The sequence below is a fragment of the Musca vetustissima genome, unplaced genomic scaffold (genome assembly GCF_032173495.1).
Source record: "Musca vetustissima isolate MV318-11 ecotype Yass unplaced genomic scaffold, APGP_CSIRO_Mvet_v1 utg19501, whole genome shotgun sequence".
In the NCBI taxonomy this organism is placed as follows: domain Eukaryota; kingdom Metazoa; phylum Arthropoda; class Insecta; order Diptera; family Muscidae; genus Musca; species Musca vetustissima.
The window spans coordinates 38,665-55,195 of NW_026878934.1; the positions used below are offsets into that span (position 1 = coordinate 38,665).

The 16,531-nt window shown below is 37.6% G+C and overlaps 1 protein-coding gene across 1 annotated transcript; it reads right to left on the reverse strand.

The window, feature by feature from the left end:
* Positions 1-2,536: 2,536 nt before the first annotated feature.
* Positions 2,537-4,138, reverse strand: LOC133323716 (serine/arginine-rich splicing factor 4-like). Its single transcript, XM_061532636.1, has one exon. The coding sequence runs from the start codon at positions 4,136-4,138 to the stop codon at positions 2,537-2,539; it is 1,602 nt and encodes a 533-aa protein (XP_061388620.1).
* Positions 4,139-16,531: the final 12,393 nt, after the last annotated feature.

Consider the following 16,531-nt stretch of genomic DNA (forward strand, 5'->3'; position numbering starts at 1 on the left):
TTTTTCGGAACCTCTATCAAGGCGTGGTTTTTTATACCCTTCACCACACTGTGGTACAGGGTATTATGTCTTTGTGCATATGTTTGTAACAGGCAAAAATAATCGAGATAGACCCATGGTTCCTTTTGAGAATATGCATAGAATCACTTTCTGAGTCGATTTATGCATGTCCGTCTGTCCGTCCGTCTGTCCGTCCGTCCGTCCGTCCGTCCATGTATTTTTGTTAACAAAGTACAGGTCGCATTTATAATCCGATTTGGATGAAATTTGGCACAGGTCACTTAATTGGCCCAAGGACGAACCCTATTGAAATTGGAGAAAATCGGTCCACGTTTAGGCATAGCTCCCATATAAGGGTACCCCAAAATTTTCGGTATTTTGAGGTTCTTGGGCGCGTTTTTTTAACTGAATTCGCTGAAATTTGGTATTTTGAGTTCTTATTGGATAGCAAATCTCTCTACCAGAAATTATAAATAAAGGTCCATTTTTTCGGATAGCCCCCATATAAGATTACCCCCAATTTTCGGTATTTTGGGGGTTTTGATCGCATTTTCCGACCGAATTCGCTGAAATTTGGTACTTTGTGTTCTTATTGGGTAGCAAATCTCCCTACCAAAAATTATAAATAACGGTCCATTTTTTCGCATAGCCCCATATAAGGGTACCCCCAAATTTTCGGTATTTTGAGGTTCTTGAGCGCGTTTTTTTAACTGAATTCGCTGAAATTTGGTATTTTGAGTTCTTATTGGGTAGCAAATCTCTCTACCAGAAATTATAAATAAAGGTCCATTTTTTCGGATAGCCCCCATATAAGATTACCCCCAATTTTCGGTATTTTGGGGGTTTTGATCGCATTTTCCGACCGAATTCGCTGAAATTTGGTACTTTGTGTTCTTATTGGGTAGCAAATCTCCCTACCAAACATTATAAATAACGGTCCATTTTTTCGCATAGCCCCCATATAAGGGTACCCCCAAATTTTCGGTATTTTGAGGTTCTTGAGCGCGTTTTTGAACTGAATTCGCTGAAATTTTGTACTTTGAGTTCTTATTGGGTAGCAAATCTCCCTACCAAAAATTATAAATAAAGGTCCATTTTTTCGGATAGCCCCCATATAAGATTACCCCCAATTTTCGGTATTTTGGGGGTTTTGATCGTATTTTTCGACCGAATTCGCTGAAATTTGGTACTTTGTGTTCTTATTGGGTAGCAAATCTCCCTACCAAACATTATAAATAAAGGTCCATTTTTTCGGAAAGCCCCCATATAAGGGCACCCCCAATTTTCGGTATTTTCGGGTTTTGGGCTCGTTTTACAACTGAATTCGCTGAAATTTTGTACATTGGGTTCTTATTGGGTACCAAATTACTTCACTATAAATTATAAATATTGGTCAATTTTTTCTGGTAGCCCCCAGGTTATGAGGTTCTTGAACCAAATTCTTTTTTCTGGTACAGGGTATTATGTTTTTGTGCATATGTTTGTAACATGCAAAAATAATCGAGATAGACCCATGGTTCCTTTTGAGAATATGCTTAGAATCACTTTTTGAGTCGATTTAAGCACGAAATTTGGCACAGCGTAGCAAATTAGGTCTGGAATGATGTGTGTAAAGTTTCCTAAAAATCGGTTCAGATTTAGATATAGCTTCTATATCTGACCAAATGAACAATTTATTATCGGTTGCAGAATGACGTGTTTATGGTTCCAATTTCATTTTACTGCTCCTTTAAAAATGCGACCTCTGTTAGGATTCATCTGTTGAATATACTCAAAGTGGTGAAGGGTATCATATAGTCGGCCCCGTCCGACTTTACTACTTTCCTTACTGGTTTAAGGAATATTTTTGGAACCTCCAAGAAGGCGTGGATTTTTTATACCCTTCGCCACACTGTGGTACAGGGTATTATGTCTTTGTGCATATGTTTGTAACAGGCAAAAATAATCGAGATAGATCCATGGTTCCTTTTGAGAACATGCATAGAATCACTTCCTGAGTCGATTTATGCATGTCCGTCTGTCCGTCCATGTATTTTTGTTAACAAAGTACAGGTCGAATTTATGATCCGATTTGGATGAAATTTGGCACAGGCCACTTAATTGGCCCAAGGACCAAAGACGATTTGCACGAAATTTGGCATAGCGTAATGAATTAGGTCTAAATTGTGTGAAAAATCGGTTCAGATTTAGATATAGCTCCCATATATATTTTCGTCCGATTTAAGGTAAATGGTGTACCAAAGTCCCTATATATCTTTCGATTTGCACGAAAATATTTTTCCGAACCCCTACCAAGGTTTGGATTTTTTACCGAATATTTTCCCGAACCCCTACCAATGTGAATTTTTTTAAAGAATATTTCTTGGGACCTCTTACAAGGCTTGAATTTTTTAAGGATATTTTAAAATTCAATGAATATGATTTTTTAATATTTATTGCTGATTAATATATCAAAATAATTTGAGATTATAATGTGAGTATATTGAGAATATATAATCGTTATTATACCATGATACTTTCTGTAACCGATCGATGTTTATTTGCGGTGATGCGAACCTTTGCCATGGTGTGTTTTCTTCAAAGGCATCATCATCATTGGATTGTCCATCATCATCATCCAAGGATTTTGCATCATCATGGGATTCATGAGCCAACGTTTGCCGCAACATTTGACAACATTTCCTTTCATCCAAGGGCAATCAGGGTTTCTTAGGATTTTTCGCATAGCATGACGATCCAAATGTAATTCATTCTCAGAACTGCTATCACTGCTGCTGCTGCTGGTGCCGGATGTCGAAGTTGAGGAACTAAGATTTCCATGTTTCATCCATTTGGATGATTTCCTATCGTGATACATGTGATGATGTCCATGACGACGATGAGGGGATGTAGATCGAGAACGACTAACGCTACGCCGGTGATGTCCATGAGAGCGGCTCAAGTGATTGCTTCCCAAATGACGATGGTGATGGCCATAACGATCCAAAGAAATCGAGCGGGATCGACTCAAGTGGTGCCGGCGGTGAACATGACGTCCCACAGATAAAGAACGGGAGCGTGAACGATTCATATGGCGCTTACCATGGTCATGGTGCCTACCCACAGATAGAGAACGAGAACGGCTGATGCGACGCCAACGTTTTCCATGTCGATTCCAGGACACGTCATGACGTCGCGAAGACACGGAACGTGAACGATGTCTACCATGACCGTGATGTCGTCCCCAGTACATTGAACGGGAACTAGAATGGCTCAAATTACGTCTTCCGTGACCATGACGTCGCAAAGACACGGAACGGGAACGATGTCTCCGATGACCGTGATGTCGTCCCCAGGACATTGAACGGGAACGAGAATGGCTCAAATGACGTCTTCCGTGACCATGACGTCGCGAAGACACGGAACGGGAACGATGTCTCCGATGACCATGATGGCGTCCCCAGGACATTGAACGCGAACGAGAATGGCTCAAATGACGACGTATACGATGTCCATGATGATCCAATGATAACGAACGGGAACGTGAACGAATACGGTGGCCATGATGATGTCTTAAAGTTTTGCCGTTTCGTTCCCACGACAGAGAACGGGAACGATGTCTACCATGACCATGATGACGTCCCCAGGATACAGAGCGTGAACGATGACGACCCTTGCCGAGACGTCCCCAGGACAATGAACGGGAACGAGAGCGACTAACACGACGTAGACGATGACCATGACGATCCACTGACACCGAACGAGAACGCGAGCGTGAACGCATTCTATGACCATGGCGATCATGAGAATGCGAACGATTTCCATGGCGCATTTTACTGCGGTCATGACGACCCCTTGAATGGGAGCGTGATCTTGAACGGCTAGTTACACTGCTACCACTACTACTTGTGCTTGTTGTTGATGAGACGGAGCGTGATCGAGAACGATGACGACGTCCATGATGTCCTTGCTTGCCGTGACGGTCCCGATAATGCATTTCTTCATTCAAATCTCCCATTAAATTTTGCAACATTTTCTGCATTTTACGAGTTTTCTTCATGGCCTTGTAAATCTCCTTCATGTTGCCACTCAACATGGAATTGGAAACATACGGAACCTGGGTCCGTTTGTCATTCAGCACAGTTTCATCGTGACCCATGTTGGCTGCTTAAAATCAATCGGAAAGAAAACTTTAATTTCAACTTGATTCTTCAAAAGAGCTGAGGATTCAACTGAAGTTTACCGTAGATTCCAGTTGCTTTTATAGCAACGATGCACTTAGGCCTTCTTCACTTCTTATCGGAGACGTTCGATTTTACGTTTGCCATAGCAGATATGGGAACATTTCAATCATGGATGAATTGTTATCATCTCAAGCTTCCATGTAATGTAATTGACAATGTAATTTGCAAAATGGTTTCCAGAAGTCTCATCAGGTCAGTTAATACCCCCAACTGTGGTGCGATAATCATGGTGAATGGTTTTTTATTACGCTACACGTTCTGAAATCGTTAAAGAAATCTTATGGAAAATTAACTCTTTTTTGAGGGGGTACGGGGGAAGAAGGAGTGAGCCAATGGGTACCATTTTTTTAGTTCATATGGGCTTATATTTGACTTACAGGTTTTCAAAATTTTGACACATTGTGGGAGAGGTACCAGAATGGGTGGACCGATGGGTACCACCTTAGGACTTGATCTTTATTTAATAAAAAATATTACAACGTTTGGAACAAATTGGACACTCCAGCTTATGTTATTTGACTTAAAGTGCCGATAATTCGTCGGGGAAATGTCCAGGAGTAGTGGACTGATGAGGATCCTTTTTCGGAATTAATCTAGGTTATTTAAAAATACTACGATGTATGTACGGCAATGGAGATTCCTGCAGCTCCGTAAGATTGTGACCCTTTGTGTGGAATATATTGAAACCAATAAGAAAAGTAGTAAAGTCTGACTGGGCCGACTATATGATACCCTTCACCACTTTGGGTATATTCTACATATGTATCCTAACAGTCGACGCGTTTTTGCTATATATCTATATCTGAACCGCTTTCGGGGAAACTTGCCAGAGACTAATTTATATTACATCAGTACGTTGTGCCAATCGGCCTAGCTATGGATCTTTTCACGAAGCTTTGCAACATCATTCTAGACTTAATTCAGTACTCTATACTTAAATTCGTGCAAATCGAAAGATATATAGGGACTTTGGTGCACCAATTACATAAAATATTTAAACCTAAACCGATTTTCACGAAACTTAGCACACGTCATTCTAGCCTTATAATTCTAGACTTAATTCAGTACGCTATGCCAAATTTCGTGGAAATCGAAAAATATATAGGGACTTTGGTGCACCATTTACCTTAAAAAGGACGAAACTATATAAGGGAGCTATATCTAAATCTGAACCGATTTTCTCGAAACTTGGCACACATCATTCTGGACCTAATTCTGTACGCTGTGCAAAATTTCATGCAAATCGAAAGGTATATAGGAACTTTGGTGCACCATTTACATAGAATCGGAAAAATACTATATATGGGAGCTATATCTAAATCTGAACCGATTTTCTCGAAACTTGGCACACATCATTCTGGACCTAATTCAGTACTCTATGCCAAATTTCGTGCAAATCGAATGATATATAGGGACTTTGGTGTAGCATTTACCTTAAATCGGACGAAACTATATATGGGAGCCATATCTAAATCTGAACCGATTTTCTCGAAACTTGGCATACATCATTCTGGACCTAACTCAGTACTCTATGCAAAATTTCGTGCAAATCGAATGATATATAGGGTCTTTGGTGTACTATTTACCTTAAATCGGACGAAACTATATATGGGAGCTATATCTAAATCTGGACCGATTTTCTCGAAACTTGGCACCCATCGTTCTGCACCTAATTTAGTGCTCTATGCCAAATTTCATGCAAATCGAAAGATATAGAGGGACTTTGGTGCCCCATTTACCTTAAATCGAACGAAAATATATATGGGAGCTATATCTAAATCTGAACCGATTTTTATGAAATTTTACACACATCATTCTAGACCTAATTCATTACGCTGTGCCAAATTTCGTGCAAATCAAAAGATATATAGGGACCGTTTACATTAAATCGGACGAAAATATATATGGGAGCTATATCTAAATCTGAACCGATTTTTCCCAATTTCAATAGGGTTCGTCCTTGGTCCAAATAGGTAATGCAACCTGTACTTTGTTTACAATTTAACATCTACAGACGGACGGATATTTGTAAATCGTCCCCAAATTACCCGAACGCGATTTGGTTCAAAGAAACATTGGTCAAACAAATTAATGCCATGATGAAACACATTTTTGTGTATAGACCCTCATTAGCCATAAGTTTGAATATACAAATTCGGATATATTGCCCGCTTTCAAAGATGATGCAATATTTAAACAAAATTGCATCATCTTTTGTGGAAAATTATCAGACATTATCAATATCAAATATAAAACTTTCCACTGCAATGGAAAACCTTTTCTTTGTTAATTAAAATGTCATTTTTATATAACGACGACAAATGCAATCAGATCGAAAGAAAACAACAACAGTAATAAAAAATCCAATCGATCTGTAAACAAGAAATTGAAAATTTTCCATTAGCCTACTGAACGCTTTGGCATCGATTCCAAGACTACGTAGGGGAAATTGCCTCTAAGCCTGTAAATGATAAATAGGAGATTTTTGGGAGAAGTCTGAAACTTGTTCCAGTAGGGCCCATAAATGCTCAAATGTACTCCTATTTTGTGTGGACAACTGCAGTCGAAATCTCTTATAACTACCAACCAACCGGCGAAAGTGGTAGCTATAAGAACTAACTTCGGGACAGTTTGATACCTTCGTTATAAGCAATAAGTCGTCAAAATCGGTGTCGTTATAAATGCCATTATGTGCAATACGAGATTTGTGCGTTGAAGAATCGTTTTTTTATAAAGAAGAAGTCGTTTTTATAAAGAAGAAGTCGTCCCCAATTTGTCAACACTGGCTCTAAAACTATTTTAACCCTCCACCATTAGGTGGAGTGTATATTAAATTTGTCATTCCGTTTGCAACGCCTCGAAATATTCATTGTGTCAGAAAGCTTGTTCCATAAGTTGGTCCGAGTCTACTGGACGTCTTGCGCATATTGCATATTGATCTTCTTGCCATTAACACTTTGTAGACTCCTCCTCAATTTGTTCAAAGGTAGATGTTACCGCTTGTAATGTTCGATACATTATGTCGATGTCATTGGCGTAGGCGAGTAACATGTATTGTTTGGTGTACAGAGTGTCATTTCCATTTCATCTTTGTCTCTCGTATAATTTTTCCCAGCAGAATGTTAAACAGGACACACGACAACTGTCACCTTGTCTGAATCCACGCTCGGCATTGAAGGGATTCGAGAGGTTCTTTTCGACTTTAACTGCTAACCTTATGCCAGTTAAAGTTATCCTGCATAGTCGTATTAATTTTGCTGGGATGCTAAAAGCAGACATGGCTTAAAACACCTCTGAGCGGATTGAGCTGACAAATGCGGCTTCATAGTAGAAGTGTTTTTCATGGAGAGGTATGGTCCAATAATGTCCTTGACCATTGGTTTCAGTCATTCATATCATTTTGTATGCGATGGGAAGGAGAATAATTACTCTATAGTTGGCACATATCGTATTGTCTCCTTTTTTGTACACGGTACAGAGGGTGCTGAGGTTCCAATTATTGGCCATGCATTCACCAAGCCAAATTGTACTAATCAGTTGGTTCATGATCCTGCTTTATTATTCTTCTGCCGAATAATTGCTATTCTGACCTCATCTTGGCTAGGTGGTAATCTATCCCGTCATCTCTTATTGCTTCTGGGGTCTCATCATCACCGCCACTATTTGATACCAGAAGTTTTTCAGAATACTCCTTCCAGATCCTCAAAACGCTGACTGTATCTGTCAACAGGTTTCCATCTCCATCTCTATAGGAGGATGTACATGCACCAAAGCCTGCGGTTCGTTGTTTTACTCGATGGTACAATTGCCTGACTTCGTTCTGGCTCCTCTATATCTCGATTTACTTCCGTTAACGTTTTTCTTCTTCTTTCTTCTTTTTTCTGAAAATACGTTTCTCCTCTCCTCGGAAACCCCACAAACTATATATATTCTTGATCAGAATAAAATTCTATGTCAATTTAAGAATGATAATCTGACTGTTTGTCCGCCTATTGAAATTACGATAGAGATCGCAATATTTAAGAGAGAGCTCTGAAATTTTACACAGATATTGCTAGAATGTTTGATATTGCAAATGGGATATATCGGTCCACGGTCAGTATTTTGGGGATTTTGGACACATTTTTTCACCGAATTAGCTGTAATTTGGTATTTTAAGTTCTCATTATATAGCACATAAACATCATTTCCGTACTGTCACACATTTTTCAATCAAAATGGCAGTAATTTGCTGTTTGGGTTAGTAATGACCCAAGACGTTATTTTGGAGAATTTTGAACATGTTTCTCAATCGAATTGGCTGTGATTTGGTATTTTGTATTCACATTGGCTGACAAATCTCACTACCAAAACGGTAGTCGATCTATTATATATTTTAAGAACTTCAATCATGTTTTTCTCACGTATTTTTCGGTATTTTCAAAGCCCTATCATAACTTAAGTTTTCTCCTAAGAGCCCGATTAATTTTAGATATTGTCATCATCTTGATGGAGAGTATAAAAAGTTGGGCTGGGTCGTTTTTAATTTTTATTTTTCATACCCTACAGGTTAATAGGTCTTTGTGCATATCTTTGTAACAGGCAAAAGGAATCGAGATAGACCCATGGCTCCTTTTGAGAATATGCATAGAATCACTTTCGATTTATGTATGTCCGTCCGTCTGTTGATGTTAAATTGTAAACAAAGTACATGTCGCATTTATAATCTAATTTGGATGGAATTTTGTACAGCTCATTTGTTTGACCCAAGGACGAACTCTATTGAAATTGATGAAAATCGGTTCAGATTTAAATATAGCTCCCACCAAAGTCTATATATATATATATATATATACTCAACTCAGACTCAACGTGTTCCGTCCCATTTAAGGTAAATGGGGCACCAAAGCATATATATTCCTATTGATACGAATTTCAGCATAGCGTACTGAATTAAGTCTAGAATGATGTGTGCGAAGTTTGGTGAAAATGATTCAGATTTAGATATAGCTCCCATATATAGATTTGCCCGATTTTATGTAAATTGTTTTATGTAAATTGTGATTGTAGGTAAATGGTGCACCAAATTCCCTGCAAATCTTTTGATTTGCTCGAATTTTGGCATAGCGTACTAATTTAAGTCTAGAACGATGTGTGTAAAGTGGGCCACACACGTCAAACTTGTGCGTTCGATCGGTGCGAAGCTCCTAGCCCACACGTCAAACGGATCCACAAAACTTCATTTCGTATTTATTTTTGAAGCGTTAAGATGGACAGCGATAGTGATGACGGAAAAAAGATTTAATATTTTTATTTAATAGAAATTTATTAAATACTTTTATTTTATTCCGGGAAAAATAGTTTTATTTGCCACACTGTAGAATATGTGTAAAAAAAAAAAATATCTAAAAATCTTCCAAAACGTTTTTTGCATATGTTTGACATTGTCCGCTGATCCGCACTCCACGAAATTTCGCAACAAATGAGAAAATATCCACACACCAGGCCACAGACGTCAAACATGTGCGCGTCGCACAACGAAAAATTAAACATTTTTAATTTCTTTCGATCGGTGTGCGCACCGGCAAATCGGTACGAATACCGTACCACACACGTCAAACATTGCTTCGATTCACACCGATCGAACGCACATGTTTGACGTGTGTGTGCCACTTAAAGTTTCCTGAAAATTAGTTCAGATTTACATTCACCACCTATATGTATTTTCGTACGATTTTAAGTAAATGGTGCACTAAAGATCCCCAGCTAGGCCAAATGGCACCACGTACAGATATAGCATAGCTTCGATATATAATTTCGATCTAATTAGCATAGGTTGCAGAATGGCATGTGTAGAGATTGATGTTTGTCGGTTTAGATATAGATAAAAATAACATATTTAAGTTCGTTCAATTTCATGTCAATGCTTCTTCAAAAAGGAGACGTCTGTTGAGATACATATGTAGAATATACCCAAAGTGGTGAAGGGTGTCATATAGTCGGCCCAGTCCCACTTTACTACTTTCCTTATTATTATTTTTCATGAGTGAAAAACTTAATTTTGATAAAACGGTACCGGCACATTTTCGTTATATTGAAGATTAAACAGAACCCGATTGCACTTTTTGAACTGTTTTTCAGTTCATCAGTGTCTAATATAACAAAAAACACATTTCTCAGCATTAGGTGTTTTACATTCAGTGTGATCTATTCTATAATCGCTCTGACTAATTTTAAATATATTGAATACACACCTAATACTGGGCGGTATAAAAAGTTATGCCCGGTTCAACTTAACGATGTTTGCCTTATTGTTAAACACCAGAATTTATAATTGAAAACTATCCCCATTGAAACCCATAATTTAACCTAACAAGTGGAGACCGATAAATTACTACGTAATAGAGAATAATCGTAATATAGAGAGAGCATTTTCAATTGAGCTTTATACATCTATTCAGTATATATGGAATGTATGTTATTTAAAAGTTCGACGGCTTGTATGAAATACTATGGAATTTGATTGAAATAAAAAATAGAATTTTGGGGAATCACCACATTCAGAAACAAATTGCAAGTTGTGTTTATAATTAAAATATATTTAGTATTTAGCTTTTTTGGTTAAACAACAACAAAAACAATACATAAAATTCCCCCACGTAATAATCTAATCAAATATAAAAGCTTTAATTTCGAGATAAAATTTATTTATTTAGAGAATAAATGACAACAAATGCACTCTGCACTTAAAGTTGGCTCTATTTATAAAAATAAATTAAGAGCAACACGCATATTTATATAAATATGAAAAATTACAAAATTGCCTCTCTGTACACGTACATCTAGACCCACCTTTAAGTATACCGATCGTCATATCTCGACTAGCTGAATCGATCTAGTGTGTGTCCGTCCGTCCGTCTGTTTGTCCGTCTGCCCATTATAATTTGTAAACACGATACAGGCCACAGTTATGGACCAATCTTCACGAAATTTTGCATGTAGGATGGGTTCTGGCCAATGAAGACCCCTATTGTTTTTGGGAAAGATCGGTTAATATTTAGGGGATGAAATGGACCAAATACTAAATTTTTGTCGGTTTTTCTGGTCGCTCCAGAGGCCGCAATAATGGCCCGAACATCCGGTTTTGATAAAGATTGGTCAATATTTAGCGGGTCAAATGGACTCTGGCTTTTGTGTGAAAAATGACAAAATTTGTATTCTATAGCGTATAAATTTACCACTGAAGGACATAGACCCGAGAAGTTGATATTATATCCAAGAGGAGTGGTTGACCTTTAAATTAATACCAATTACATTGTTGTATGTGTGCGGATGTGGGAGTTACACCTAAATATTTACAGGTATCTCCGTATCCGTATATTATTTAGTAACCAATTATCACTCTACCGCGCGGAACTATAGCGCTGATCGCTTTAAAATTTCCATAAGGTTCCAGTTATGATCAAGGACAACGCCTATAATTTTCGGTGATTATCACTTAATTTTTATGTTATTTTCGAGTCGATATATAGACCACAAATGAAAGCCGAACATCACAACACAACCCACGGTGAAGGGTATCTGGACAATAGCTGTACTGAATACTCGTAATATTCGGAAAATATGTCAGTGTGAGGAAGAGGTGCTGTTTACCTCTAATCGGGCAAGAGGATGCCTATATCACGAAATATTGCCAGGCTCGGAATAAACATCTGCAGAAAATTTGAGTTCCGTGGTAGTTGTGTAGGATATCGTATGGTCGGCCCCGTCCGACTATACTGCTCCGCTCACTGGTTAATTATATATTCTTTATCAGGATAAAAAATATGGACACCTGCATACACCTACAGGTGGAAAAATATGGATTATATTTGTAGGACTAAACCATTAGGTGGTCCAATTAATTCTGACAATGAGCTTTTCTACTCAGTTAGAGTCCATAATATCAAATTTCAAACAATTCGCTCGACAACTTTTGATGAGTTTCAACGGGCTGACAAATGAGCATACGTTATGTTAAAGACTTGTCACATTGCATTTATGTACTTGAGGAAAAAGAAGAAGAAGAAGAAATTACATTGGTAAACTTTTGTTATTCTTGTTATATCATCCACCATAGTATGGAGACGATCTAGCCATGTCCGTTCGTCCGTGTGTTGTAATCGCGCTATCTTCTGAAGGAATTGAGACAGCTCGCTAAAATGTTGGATAGAGTAGTATTTTGATCAGGTCAAGTTCGAAGATGGGCTATATCGGTCCACGTTGAGGCATAGTCCCCATATAAGGGTACCGCCCAATTTTCGATATTTTGGGGTTCTTGAGCGCGCTTTTCAACTGAATTTTAGGGGTAGTTCCCATATAACCCCTTTCTTATATTAAAATAGTTAGCTGATTAGTTCCTTGTGTAGGGGTTGTCCCCATATAGGCGTATTCTACCATAATATGGGGGATAGTCGTTACTCGAAATAGTCAAAATTGGAACCTGACGATAATGAAATATATCAGCCAGAATTTAGGCATCTCCCCGTGTAATTATACCTCCTGAAGGAAAGAATTAAGACACAAAACAAAAATGTTGGTTTCGAAATTTTCATATATCGGTCATTAATCAGACATAGCCCTCATATAGCTATAACCCCAAATATTCGCTAATTCCTACACTATGTAACCTAACTTTGTAATCTAAATTACAGAAGTTTGAAGATTGTATATTCTACTTTGCGTTATTAGTATCAGTCCACGCTTTGGGGTTTTCATTTAAAATTGCTGAAATTTGTATTTGGTGTACACAATCCCATAAACCGATTTGTAGAATTATCGGAATAGGTTGACTTTTTGGTATGTTTCCTATATTTTCATTTCAAGTATCAGTCAGTATACCTATTGTGGAGGGTATCCAATGGTTCGGCCCGACCGAATATAACGCTTTTTCACTTGGTTTTTTGTAATTGAAGACAAGTTCAGCTTTTCGACGATCACTTAAAAATCCGAATCTCAAAATTCCAAGAAAATTCCTGGCTCTGGTATAAACTAGGACTAGACATTATTGGTAGTCCTAGAATTTATATATCGGTTCAGGTTTTGGTGTAGACCCCATGATACCCCCAATTTCCAATATTTTGGGCACGTTTTTCAACCAAATTGGCTGTAATTTGGTTTCTCATTACATAGCAAACCTCCGTACTAAAAATTTTTAAATTGACATAAGTTTCAGGGTAGCCCCCTATATAACGTTACCCCCAATTTTCGATATTTTGGGGATTTTTGACACGATTTTCAACCGAATTGCCAGTAATTTAGTTTTTTGGGTTTCCATTGTATAGTTCATGTCCGTACCAAAAATATTTATATTGACTCAAGTTTCAGGGTAGGCCCCATATAACGTTATACCCAATATTCGGTATTTGTTGGGATTTTCGACAAAGGTTTCCTATGAAATTAGCTGCATTTTTATATTTTGAGTTCTCATTGTATAACACATCCTTGTACCATATAACGGTACCCCCCACATCCCTGTACCACAAAACGCTAGCCTTCCTATTAGGTAATCATTTTTTTCTCAAGTCTTTTTCGATATATTCAAAGTCCTATCATAACATGAGTTTTCTCCTAGAAGCCCCCATAATTTTACATATTTTGAATGTCATCCTCATGGTGGAGAGTATAAGTTTGGCCGGGCGGAATTTAACATCGTTTTAAGCTTTTTCAATAAATTTCCAATAATTGTTATTCAGATTTCAATAGAAAGCTCATTTTTCTATGGGTTTTCTATAGATAGTAGATTTTTTGCTAGTCTTCCGTTGGATAAAATACCTTCTTCCTCTCGGGTTTTTTTTAGATATAAGATCTTTTGTCTTGAAATGAACATTTCCTATTGGCCAAGAATATATTTACTTCATAATTTCCATGAGTTGCAAAGGGAATTACGTAGAGAATATATCCGTTACAAACTCCACCTATTTGTCCTAAAACACCTGTCCTCTATATAAAGAAGATCCGTTTCCTATATATGTTTATAGAAGGCTTCTATAAACGTAAGGCCTTATATTTGCCTTCAGTTAATTTGTAATCTCTTTTTTATAGGTCGTCTCTTTTATATTGGTCTACTATAGGAAAAATACCTTTTATCCATCCCCTATAGTCAGAAGACCTGATATAGACCCTCTACTTATTCATTTTCTAAACACTGTATAAATGATTTACAAATTGATGAATGAGTAATTAGCCACAGATTCTCTGAAAACGTTTGCAAACGTTTTCTCTGACGCTCTCTGTCATATCAATTGACCGGAACGCCAAAAAAGAGACACAGATAAGAGAATGGCGTGTCACTAACAAAACGTTTACTGAGCGACATATAAAAGCTGGAAACTGCGCCACAAATTGCAACAGTTGAACAGAAGCATTTGCCGGAAAGCTATTTAACGGTGTGAATCAATAACCACAACAACAACAACAACAACCAAAGCAACAACTGGAGATCAAAGATAAGAAAATACAAATATTCCAACAACAACCCCGACAAAATTCACTGCATTTACAAAAACAAAGGAAAATCTCGAAAACGGAGAAATAAATTCTGCCAATAAAAAAATGCCACAAAGTGAAAATCAGGCTTCCATAGATGATGCGGTAATGCTCGAACATCCTAGTCCCAGTTCCAGCCAAAATGCACCACCGCCCCTCACGGATAATCAGGATATTATGGTGAAATGGCGTAAGGCCATGAAAAGTGCCTGCGAGGCCCAAGAATTGTTGCAAGAAGTTATGGAAGCGCTGGCCCGTGAAATGCGTAAAAACAAACCAAACAAAGATAAGAAATCGAAAAAGGATAAACACAAGAAAAAACATGGTAAAATTAGCAAGAAAGACAAAAAGAAACAGAAGAAGAAAAATAAGAAATGCGACAAATTGGAGAATGATTGCCAACCGCCAGCAGAGACAGTAATGTGTGATCCGAATGACAGTGATAGTAGTTCCAGTAGTTCTAGTTCAAGCTCTTCGTCCAGTTCTAGTTCAAGTGAATCCTCGGATAGTGATATGGAAATGGGTTTCAACTGTGGCCACAGACCACCACCACATCATCATCATCATGGCCATAGACATGGTCATCATGGGGGACATGGTCATAGGCATCGTTCACATTCTCGTGGCCGTCATGGTCATCGTCATTCACGCAGCCGAACTCGTAGTCATTCCAGAGGTCGTTCACCCCATCATCATGGTCATCGTCACCATCATCACCAGCGTCAATCAACACAACAAAATGTCGATTGCAATCAAAATCCAATGGAGGGTGCCTCTGCACCGCCACCACCAACATCAACACAAACAATTGAGGAAACTTTGCCGGTAGTGCTGAAATTGTAGTTTCAATTAGAATTTAAGGTTAATTGTAAATATGATATTTTGTTAATTTTTTTGTTTAATGCACAAATAAAACGTAGAACATTTTTTTTGCTAAAAGGGATATTCCACTGTCTGCAAATAAAGCGAAATATATAAAGCGTTCAGTGTAATAATAAGGTGATGATGCAATAATAAGGTGATGTATCAAAACAAAAACACTTGTTTTTGTCTCGATTATCTGTCAAATTTTTCCTTATAACAACGTTACCTAAAATTCGACGAGGCGTAGAAAAATATTCAACTTCCCCACTATGGCAAAATGTTGTGTACTGCCGTATTATCCAAATACGTCGAATCCATATCTTCAAGTGAATAATACAAACCGAAAAACAAAATTGAAAATTTATTAAATTAATCCACATATTTTTGTTTCCATTCGAAATTTTAAATTTCCTGAATGTTTTGTTTTTATTTTCAAAAAAAGAAAACCGGTAAGGAAAGTAGTATAGTCGGACTGGGCCGACTATATGATACCCTTCACCACTTTGGGTATATTCGAAGGAACATTGACTTGATCTTTATCTATAAGTAAACCGACTAACATCAATCCTAACACATGCCATTCTGCAACTAATCCTAATATTGTAAATAGACTTGCCGGAGATTAATTTATACTAATTTCAGTACGTTGTGTCAATCGGCCTAGCTTTGGGTCTTAAGTGCATCATTTGCTTAAAACGAAAGTATATACAGCAGCAACATGTAAATCTGAACCGATTTCAAGAAAACTTGATACACGAAAGGTTATAGTAACTTCAGTACATTGTACATTGTGTGGCAGACGGCCAAACTTTTAGTCTTTAGTGCACTATTTACTTTAAATCGGACGAAAATATATTAATGGACGAAGTCAAAGTGTTCAAAACAGATTTTCACGAAATTTAACACACATCGTTCCGGACTCACTTCAGCACGCTATG